This window comes from Bidens hawaiensis, unplaced genomic scaffold (genome assembly GCF_021521415.1).
Source record: "Bidens hawaiensis isolate Kalapana, Puna unplaced genomic scaffold, B.hawaiensis_p1.1 tig00033495_1, whole genome shotgun sequence".
NCBI classification, from domain to species: domain Eukaryota; kingdom Viridiplantae; phylum Streptophyta; class Magnoliopsida; order Asterales; family Asteraceae; genus Bidens; species Bidens hawaiensis.
The window spans coordinates 234602-246033 of NW_027495738.1; the positions used below are offsets into that span (position 1 = coordinate 234602).

General features: G+C 39.4%; 1 protein-coding gene across 1 annotated transcript; it reads right to left on the reverse strand.

Annotated features, from left to right (window-relative positions):
* Positions 1 to 235: 235 nt before the first annotated feature.
* On the reverse strand, positions 236 to 1148 carry LOC143584923 (uncharacterized). Its single transcript, XM_077066842.1, has 3 exons — positions 683 to 1148; positions 425 to 600; positions 236 to 340 (listed from the first exon to the last, which is right to left on the reverse strand). Exons 1-3 carry the CDS (start codon positions 1146 to 1148, stop codon positions 236 to 238), a joined length of 747 nt encoding a protein of 248 aa, XP_076922957.1.
* Between the last annotated feature and the right edge of the window lie 10284 nt (positions 1149 to 11432).

An 11432-nucleotide genomic window follows, 5' to 3' on the forward strand; every position in this document is an offset into this window, starting at 1 on the left:
ATGTATATAATGTGTTTTGATCTAGCTTGGGCGATGTATCCATTAAAAGTCTCAGCCATGTTGTTAACAATAACATCACATTTTGTTTTAGTATTAAGAAAGCACCTTGAATAACACTTTGGATTTTGTTCCAGTAATGCCTCTGCTGCATTAGCTTTTATTTTCTTCATGTCATCCATTGCTTGATTATAGCTAGCCTCACAATAGGACCTAGTTGCTTTCCAGTATAGCTCTTTCAACTCTTCACCTTATATGTTTTATGCCAGTTTGCATAAATGTGCCTCGCACAGTTCCTATGTTCTGCATTTGGCCAACTCAATGCAACACCATTTAGTATTCCCTGCCACATTCAAACATAAATGTTAGATCTAACCACCATCATTGCAACTATCATGTACATCAGTTAGCATAATGAAGTATGTACCTTCTGTTGGTTAGAAATTAGTATCCATCCATTACCACCATCATGTATCCCCAAACATTTTCTTAACTCTTCCAAGAACCACTCCCAACTATCATTATTCTCTCCCTCAACTACTACCCATGCTAATGGAAACATCTGGTTATTAGCATCCCTTCCAATAGCACCCAATAACATACCTATAATATATAGAAAACACAAGTAACATACTTATATAGTAACATAGCGGGTAAATACCTATAATAGATAATCGGAAAATACCTCCAAGAAAAGTCTTCAAGAAACATCCATCAAGGCATAATACCTTTCTGCATCCAACCATAAAACCCTTCTTGACTCCATCAAAACAAATAAAAAGTCTGAAAAATGTTTCACATGAAGAATTTGGATCTTCATTAAAAAATCCTAGAGGAGCAGTTAAGAGCTCAAATGTAGAAGTTGAGTTCTCTTTCTTTAAAGCAGCCAAGTATGAACCAATCTTGATGTAGTGGTCCTTCATTGATCCATGGAGCATCTTATTTGCACAACGTTTTGCATTATAGGCGAACCAATGGTTTATTATCACCTTATACTTCTCTTTCATTGCTGATTGGATGTCCTTAGCACTCCAGTTTGGCTTAGCTTTGAATAATGACAAGAACTCACAAGCTATGAATTTAGCAGTCAACTGTCTATTCTTTAAAATGTTTCTTTGACAATTGTGCTTGTTGTTTACCCTTTTAACCATATAACATTCTTTACCTTTATGAAATGAGCAAAATACATTGAAAGGACACCCTTTAACACACTTCATACCTATAGACCCTGCTTATTTTTGTCACTCTTTGAAATGTAAACATTCCTACCATTAATAACTGCATATCTTCTAATGGCATCTTTAAAACCATCCCTTGTAGGAAACCTAATTCCAACAACCCACTTAAAGTTCTTCCACTTAGTTTGGTCACTTACAACTGGAGCATTTGAACTGTATTTCTTCCCCCTTATATCATTATCTTCACTCTCACCAGGTGTTTTAGCATCACCATCAGATTCATCATAACTACTATAAGCTTCTAAAGGTGACCCCCCTTCAACATTCTCAACCAGTTTACCTTTTGTTCCCTTTAAACACTCCTCTAGCAAATTCCTATTAGTTGTTGTTTGTTCTTCAACAGCTTTTCTAATTGCATCTTGAGATTCTACCCATTCATCATCATCGTCATCATCATCTCCATTTGGCCCAGCTACTTCAATAAATATTTCTTCATCATAACCTTCTTCCTCAACATACTCATCCTCATCATCAGAATCATCCTCATCTGACCCTGACCCACCTATTTCATACTTAAAGCTGCTATCATCACTATCATCAGCCTCCTCACCATCAGATTTATCCTTACCAAAACTACTTTGATCTCCTAAAGTCTTAAGTTCAACCAGATTGTTTTCCTGAACAAGTGTTAAACCTCTTCTAGCTGTTGACTTACTATATCTCCTAGTTTCAGAATCAAGGCTAAATGATAGTTGGACTTCAGGGGCTATGGGTAGGGTTTGAGTTTTAGAAACTGATGCTGGTGAACCTAATCTTCTAGCTGTTGTTTTGGTGATTTTTCCAGGACTTTGAGGGGTTGTGGGCTTGGCTTGAGATTTGATGTGTTGGATACTGGGCTGGATAGTGGGTTGGGCTTTAGTTGTATTGGGCTGGGCTTGAGAGTTGATGGGCTGGATATTGGGTTGGGATTCAGTTTTATTGGGCTGTGTACTTGGACTTGGCTTAGCTGGAGATCTAGTAGTTGGTCCAGAAAGAATAAATACATCAACAACATAAATGGATTTGTCAATTACCTTCTTTACAATGTCAATGACATCTGTATCTCTTACCAATCGCTTCAAGCATCCATCATCAGGATTTAAGAAATACATGTGAAAATCATCTGCAGATTCATAGTATTTTGTTTCTACAACATAACCGACTAGCTCAAAGAACGAAATTTTATCAACATCTATATTAATCTGCTTCGATACACCACCCACATACTTCAGTTCTGGAAAACCAACTTCTAACGAACCATTGTACCAAATTTTTACAGAAATTTCTTCCATCATATGAAAACCTAAATCGAAACTTACCTCAATCGATTGGGGATACAGAATTAGGGCTTCGATAGAGAATTAGGGCTTCGATTAGGGATACATAATCGATTGGGGAAATCAATTTTACGGTTCAATTGATACATTTGAAGTGTTAGAGAAATTAAGGATTCGATACGTTTGAAGTGTTTGAAGTGTTAAGAGAATCTTGATGCTTTGTTGTTTAAGTATTTTGTAGATGTTGTGTATTATATATTATATAAAGTGTTTTATTAGATGTTTACAAAAAAAATCCATGTTGGCATGCCACGTAAGCTAATACATCAGCTGAGTAAAGCCACGTCAGTGACTCAGTTAACATCGTTAGCTTAAACTTAACGGGGGAGTGATAAAAACAAATATGTTGAAAGTTGGGAGTAGTGAGAGTCAAAGTGAAAGTTGAGAGTGTTATCTACCAATGAGAGAAAGTTGGGAGTATTATAAACCAATAGTCCTTCAATTTATTATGTATTGTTGGTGCATAGATGTCAGTAGTTCATATGTCTAAAGTCTGTAATCGAGTCTGTAATATTGTTTATGTAATTGTTTGTTTAGAAGCGAAGTTGTTGACAAGTTCGCTTAGGCGAACTTGTTAACCAAGCGAAGTTGTTGACAAGTTCGCCTAGGCGAACTTGTTCAACGAGCGAAGTTATTGACAACTTCGCCTGAGGCGAAGTTGTCGTGTATTTAAGTAGTTTAACTGTTTACGGTTTATAGGTTAATCAGTCAGTTGGTCAGTTAGGGTTTTGGTTGATTGAGTTCAGTTACGTGTGAGTCTATTGACGTGAGTCTGTAAGCATCTCGGTTTGAGTTATCAATATAACGTGTGGTTGTTCGTATTATGTGTACGTGTGTTCGTGAGCTAATATTCTACGTCCGTAACGATCTACACAGGGATTCCGCACCTGTGTATATCGGGATATCTAGTGTGATCCGTCCAGGGAACCTACAATTGGTATCAAAGCATTTGCTCGATTGTGAGGTTCGGGATATTCACGCGGGTGTAGAATTCGTTTCATTTTGGGTGTTACCGGGACGAGTTTGTGGTGTTTTTGCTCATTCTAGCTTCCTACCAGTGTGTTTAAGCCTTCATATCGTCAAAATCGTCGTTAAAATCCGTTTTTCAGATCTGCAGAAAGTTCAAGTTCGTCAGGCGAAGTTGCTGTTCATCAGGCGAAGTTGCCGTCAGGATTCGTAGGGTTTCAGCGAAGATATAAGGAGAAGCGAAGTTATTCACAACTTCGCCTACCTCCTCAACTTCGCCTAACTCAGCGAAGTTCTTCTCAAGTTCGCCTCGTTCAGCGAAGTTCTCTTCAAGTTCGCTTACTTTCTAAGTTCGCTTATCCTAAGCGAAGTTATTCTCAACTTCGCCCATTTACGCGAATTTACGAAGGATCCAGCGAAGTTATTACTTAAGCGAAGTTATCCTTAACTTCGCCTACAGTACTGTTTCGAAGAAATTTTTCTAACTTCGCCCTTTTCAGAATTTTTCGGGTTTCTTAGTCTTCAAGAAGGATGTCGTCAATCAACATTTCAGAGCTTGTCAAGATGGAAGTTGAAGCGGGGTCAGCTACAAAGGCCCCAAGGTTGCTGAAGGGAACCGATTTTGTCGCGTGGAAGGATCGGTTCATACAGTATGTTAAGTACCAGGATGCGAAAATGTGGGTATGCATCCAAGATGGATATATTCCACCAATCATGGAGTATGAGGGTCGAGACCAGATAAAGAAATACAGTAAAATGGAAGAGGAGGAGAAGAAGATGTATGAAGCCGAAAGCAAGGCTCATGCTGCAATCACAATGGCTCTTCCACAGGAGATCCTCCATACTTTCAGAAAGTATACATCAGCTAGAGAGCTTTGGGAAGCTCTTGAGAGCAGATTCGAAGGAAATGTAGGCATTCGGGCCTCAAAGATAAAGCTACTTAAAACTCAATTTTCAGTCTTTAAGTACTTAAAGAACGAATCTCTTGATGATATTATCACTCGATATTATCATCTAATGACTGAACTGAGTAACTACTCCATTTCCTACCGAGAAGAAGAGATTGTAGAAAAACTTCTCGATGCTCTCCCACCAAAATGGGAGATGTATACTGTACTGATGAGGGAAGACAAGGACTTCTCTACTTATGATCTTGAAACCGCGGTCAACAAGCTTAGAACTTTTGAGCTTAATATGGTAAGAAAGGAAACATCTATGGATCAGGTTCAAGATCCGAGCATGTATGGTGCTAAAGTGAACTCCAATACAAGTTCAAAGACTGACTCTGCCGCCTACTACTCGAAAGGTGAGTCGGGTGCAAATTCTTCACAAGAGGGGCATGTGTCAGTAAACACAAATGGGGATGTTTGCTTTGTTGCGGGTGGATCAAGTGGTACTCAGCAGACAGTAAGCCAGAGTAGTGGATCTTCAAGTTCCTCAAGCAATAATTACTCTAAAATGCCAATGAGCGTCAAATCTGCTGAAGAGCAGTTTGGCCTCTATGCTTCATTTATTGCTTCATATGAAAACTATATTCAAGGAAAGGTGGTTGATCCAGCGATGCTAGATGAAGACTATGACCAGATCGATGCTGATGATCTGGAGGAGATGGATTTACAATTGCAGATGGCCATGATAGTGAGGAGAGTGAAGAAGTTCATGAGAAAGACGGGGAGAAAGTTTGTGGGTGGCAGGCCAGGGTTCGACAAATCCAAGGTAAGGTGCTATAACTGTCAACAAAACGGGCACTTTGCCAAAGATTGCAGAAACGAGAGAGTTGAACGTGGTCAAGGCAGGCCTGCACAGCACACTGGGAATAATAAAGAAATCAATGCTATGTTGTCCAGAGAAGCAGGAGAATACAACTGGAACCTGCATTTGAATGAAACTGGTGAACAGACAAATATGGCTAAGGTTGAGAATGAAGAACGTGAGAAGACTACCAGAGAAGAGAAAGCTACTGGTAAGGAAAAAGCTTTCATGGCAGATAACGATGATCAACGCTCCGAGGTAAGTTCTAAATCTATCTGTACTAAATGTGAGAATTTGTCTGAGCAACTTGCTACCATAACTGATCAGTATGTTCGTTTAGATGCTGAATTTAAAACTCTTAAAGAAGATCATCACTTCACAAAAGCAAGAGAAAACAGTTACAAAGTTAAAATTAAAGCGTGTGAAAAAGACGTTAAAAGCTTAAAAACTAAACTTGCTGAAAAAATTGAAGTTATTGATCTTAGTTATGAGGTTTTAGAAGAAAAGACTAAACTGATTGCTGAACGAGAAAAGCAGATTGCTGACCACCAGGTGAAAGTGGTGGAACTAAACCGAAAACTGGAGCAGTTCCGAAATTCCTCAGCTATTCTTGATCACCTTGTTAGTGATCAAGGTACCTCTACAAAGAGAGGAGGAATTGGTTATCACGAGGTTCCACCACCGTATAACCACAATTACACTTTTAACCCTAGTGTACAGAAATCTGCTGATTTTGAAGTTCCTCAGACAATTCCAATCAAGGTTACAAGTAAAGAACCAAGTGTTAGTAGTGGCGAAACGAGTTCGCCTGTTTCAAGTGTAAATATTTCTGTTACGAGTCCAGTCTCATCGGATTCGGATAAGCTGTCCGAATCGGATAAGACAAAAGAGAAGGTAGTGTTACCCACTGGTGGAGAAAAAGATAAAACTCCTAAAAAGAATACTCCACTCAACCCGTACGTCCCACCTTATGTGAGACGAACGGCCGGTAACACTGCCTCGACATCCAAAACAACATTTGAAAAGAAAATGGAATATAGGTGTTGTTTTAGATGTAATAAGTTAGGACATCTTGTTGCAGATTGTCCTCTGACGCCGAAATTCAGAGGCGTGAGGCCTATCAAAACTGAGCATAAGCTAAATGGTAATTTTAATACTGCTAAAAATGAAAACCATTCAAAGTTTCAAAATGTAACTAATTTAGGATTTCACAGAAATAGACCTCAGTTTTACAATGCTAATAACCAAACTGCTAGATATAATACTTTCTATACACATAGGTTTGGAAGGCCTCACACTCAATTTCCAAGGAGATTTCCTAATTGGACTGACAGGAATTATCCAAATGCTAACTTTGGAAAGCAGAAGTACGGGATGTATAGATCCAAGACCAATTGGTCTTGGGTCCCTCGATTCTAATCCTTTACTTTATTGTGCAGGAACAGTTGAACAGGGCTGCCCACAGTCTTTGGATTGTAGATAGCGGCTGTTCCCGGCACATGACGGGCAACAAATACTTGTTGCACGACTTAAAACCTGTTCAAGGAGTGAGAGTTAGTTTTGCTGGTGAAAGTGGAGGAAGAATTACGGGAAAAGGGACGGTGTCCAATGGGAAGATGACACTTGAGAATGTGAACTTTGTGGAAGAGCTGAAGCACAATCTGCTGAGTGTGTCGCAGATTTGTGATAAGGAGTATACTGTTCACTTCACAAAGAATGAGGCGATCGTGTTGAAGCCTGGTTTTCAGATACCAGAAGAGTGGATAGTGATGACAGCTCCACGTGATACAAATACGTATGTGATGGATATGAGGTCTACTGAAATGGCCTTGGGAGAATCATGTTTAATGACGAAAGCAAGCGAATCAGAATCCGAACTATGGCACAGGAGAATGGGGCACATTCATCTTCGGAAGATGAACCACATTGTCAAAAATGGGCTTGTGATGGGCGTTCCCTTGAAAAGTTTTAACTTTGAAGACAAATTTATTGCATGCAAGAAGGGAAAGCAACACAAGAAATCCCATCTCACCAAGAAGGTCAACTCAATTGCCAGTACTCTAGAACTGCTTCACATGGATCTCTTCGGTCCCGTGAATGTAAAAAGTCTAGGAGGTACTTCTTACTGCTTGGTGATCACTGATGACTACTCGCGATACTCGTGGGTATATTTTCTGAAATCGAAAGATGAGACGGCTCAAATGGTGAAGAGTTTGATTACTAAAGTTGAGAACGTCATGAGTAAAACAGTTAAGTTCATCAGAAGTGACAATGGGACGGAGTTCAAGAACTTTGAAATGGAGATCTTCTGTCTTCAGAAAGGAATTGAACATCAATACAGCGCTCCGTATACTCCGCAACAGAATGGAGTGGCTGAAAGGAAGAACAGAACTTTAATTGAAGGAGCCAGGACTATGCTGGCAGATTCGAAGCTTCCTGTGATGTTCTGGGCTGAAGCAGTTGCTACAGCCTGCTATGTTCTGAATAGGGTGTTAACCGTTAAGAGACTTGGTAAAACTTGCTACGAGCTTATGCATGGAAGGAAGCCCAACTTGAGTGGTCTTGAACCATTCGGGTCTCCTTGTTCGATCTTGAAGACAAATTCGAAATTTGGAGAAGTAGCCGATGAGGGAATCTTAGTCGGTTATGTTGTTGGGACTCCCAACAGGCGTGTCTTCAATACTTCGACTTGCAAGGTGGAGGTGGTATGTAATATTGACATCACAAGTTACCAACCGCCAAAACCAAGCAATGGACCTGCTGAGCTTTTCGACTATGTTAAGCTTTTTAAGTCATTTAACGTACCGGATTTGGAGGTTTCTGAAGAAGAAGAAAGAGCTGCGACGAAGATGATACTTGATGAGGAAGAAAATCTATTGCAAAGACAGCTGATTGAAAAATGTCAACCTTCCTCATCAAACACTATCGGTACCCCTGCTGCCTCTGCTGAAGAAGAATTTATCAATCATTTTCACTCTCAGCATGAAACAACCATTGATGAGATCTCTTCTAATTTGGAAGATAATTTGCATGTCGGTTCTGTTCCGACCACGAGAATTCATAAAGATCACCCTTTGGATAATGTGATTGGTGATGTGTCCTCAGGTGTACAAAACAGAAGTAGCTTGAATGAACACACCTGTGTTTATACAAGCATTAAGGGGACAGGAATAATCGATGAATGCCTGTATACCTGCTTTATAAGCCAGATTGAACCGAAAAATTATCAAATGGCTTTAAAGGACATCTCGTGGGTCGAGGTCATGCAAGAAGAGTTGGCTCAATTCGAGAAGATGGAAGTTTGGACTTTGGTTGAAAAACCAAAGAATGTGCATGCGATAGGCACTAAATGGGTGTTCAAGTGCAAGAGAGATGATAAGGGAATCATTATAAGAAACAAGGCGAGGCTTGTCGTGAAAGGTTTTAATCAACAAGAGGGGATTGATTATAACGAAGTGTTCGCTCCTGTCGCCAGATTGGAAGCCATAAGATTGTTTCTGGCGTTTGCTTCTTATGAAAAGATGAAGGTGTTTCAGCTAGATGTGAAGAGTGCGTTTTTAAATGGGATAGTCGATGAGGTTGTGTATGTTGAGCAACCTCCGGGTTTTCCTGACCCAGACTATCCAGATCACGTGTACAGGTTGAGCAAGGCGTTGTATGGATTACATCAGGCATCTCGTGCCTGGTATGCAACTTTATCGGATTACTTGCTCGAGAATGGTTTTGAAAGAGGGAAAATTGATAGCACGTTGTTCTTCAAAAGAGATGGAAGCGACATCCTGCTAGTTCAAGTCTACGTGGATGACATAATATTTGCTGCATCAAAAGTCTCCATGTGTCAGGAGTTTGAAGCCGTCATGAAGAAAAGGTTTGAAATGAGTGCTATGGGTGAACTAACTTTCTTTCTAGGATTGCAGGTTGATCAGAGGAAGGACGGGATGTTCATTCATCAGACGAAGTATGTTCATGATGTGCTCAAGCGCTTCAAGATGGAGGGCAGTTCTCCATATGATACTCCAATCTGCGTCAATCACAAATTGGGTGCTGAAGTAGACGGTGATGCAGATGTGGACCCAACTCAATATCGGGCGATAATAGGTTCTTTAATGTACTTAACTGCATCTAGGCCTGATATAATGTTTGCTGTTTGTCTTTGTTCACGTTTTCAGGCAAATCCAAAAGAATCTCATTTGAAAGGTGCAAAGAGGATACTGCGGTATCTCAAGGGCAAGCCGAAGCTGGGGTTGTGGTACCCGAGAGGAGGAGACTTGGAGCTGGTCGCTTACACAGACTCTGATTATGGAGGGTGCAATCAGAGTCGGAAGTCAACAACTGGAGGATGCCAGTTTCTTGGTGGCAGACTGGTGTCGTGGCAATGCAAGAAGCAGACTTCAGTCGCAATCTCAACCTGTGAGGCAGAATACATGGCTGCATCCAACTGCTGCTCTCAGGTTCTTTGGATTCAGCAACAGGTGTGCGACTATGGTCTGAATTTCTTACTTACTCCTATTTGCATTGATAACACAGCTGCTATCTCAGTAACTAACAATCCCGTGAAACATAGTAAAACTAAACACATTGACATACGTCATCATTTCATACGGGATTGTGCTGAGAAGAAACTGATAATTCTGGAAAAGGTGGATACGCTTGATAATTTCGCTGATTTATACACTAAAGCGTTTGACAAATCCAGATTTCAAAACCTTATTGAATTGAATGGGATGATCAATCCCGAGTAACCATGCTATTCTTATGTTATTTATTTAAAAAAAAAAAAAAAACGTCACTAATCGCTTAATAATATGTCGGTTACATTAGTTTGAAGGACTTGTCTTCGGATATGTTTTGGTCCTCATTTTCTACTTGTAGATTTTGAGGATAGCCATTAACCAGATTACTGATAGTGACCGGGGCGGTTTATGATGAGTTTTTCTTTCTTTTGCTTAAAATTAGTCGATCATACTTAGTTAGAAGGACACATACTAGTATGTGGTCGGTCCAGCTGATCCATTGGATCTTCGGGATAGCCGTTTACCTGAAGATTTTGTTTTGGTCGGGGCGATAAATGTTAAATTTTTTTAAAGGGAAATGAAATTATTTTTCAAGTCTGTTACTTCGTAAGAAGTTCGTTAGCTATGTTAACGGAAAATTGATCCAACCTTGGAAAATGATAGATATACTAATTTTGTGTGCTTAGCTAGTGAAGTTATTAGGCTTAAAAGGCTTTAGGACGATCATTGTATGTCATGGTAACTTTTTATGGTGCGTAAAAGTAGATGTGATACAAACTAATTTTACTTGATTTTACGTGGAAACTCCTTAAGAGTTTTGCGTGTCTTCATATATATCTTTTCGAATGATAGGCAGAAAAGCGATTACCCAGTCATACACGAGCCCATGTGTGTTCTGATTCCCGTGAAGATTGCGTTTCAAGATACTGCAGTGATCCAGATTCGGGACTTGCAGTAAATTTCTACTCTGAAGTCTATGTTAAGTTTATCAAAAAAAAAAAAAAATGTGAGTTATTGAAACATTTTAGAGTTCAATATATCAAGACTTCTCAATCTTAGAGTAAGAAGAAGAACGGGAACCAGATGAAGAGTACTTACATGTTTAATCAGACACTATGGGTCGAAGTCAATTCGGGGTGACTTGGGGAAAGCCAAATACGCTTTGAGGATAGATAGGAGGCATCAATATTTCTGAGTTGTTGCCCACTTAAATTTTGAGGCTTAATCGAACCTAACTCGTATCACAGAAACGATGAAAACCATCTTAAGTATATTACCTGCTTACAACCTGTCTCTATATGTCATAATACAGCTAAACACGGATCTATGTGACAGTCACGTAGTTAGTATGATTCATGTTCGGATCTTTTCTAAAACGTAGCAGTCCCTATCGAGACTGAAATTTGATCCCTTATACTTAAAATTTTTTTAAGTTTTTGTACTTAGATAGTTTTATGATTTATTAACTGGTTACTTAGAATTGATCATGTCATTTATCTCTTAAAAGTTTTATAACTTAATTGGAAAATTGTTAAAATTATAAGGTTTGATTTTGTAAATATATAGGCGATGTTGTTGAACAGGCGAAGTTGTGGTTAACTTCGCCTATGAGAAGTTATCTGTAACTTCGCCTGTACAACAGATCCCCT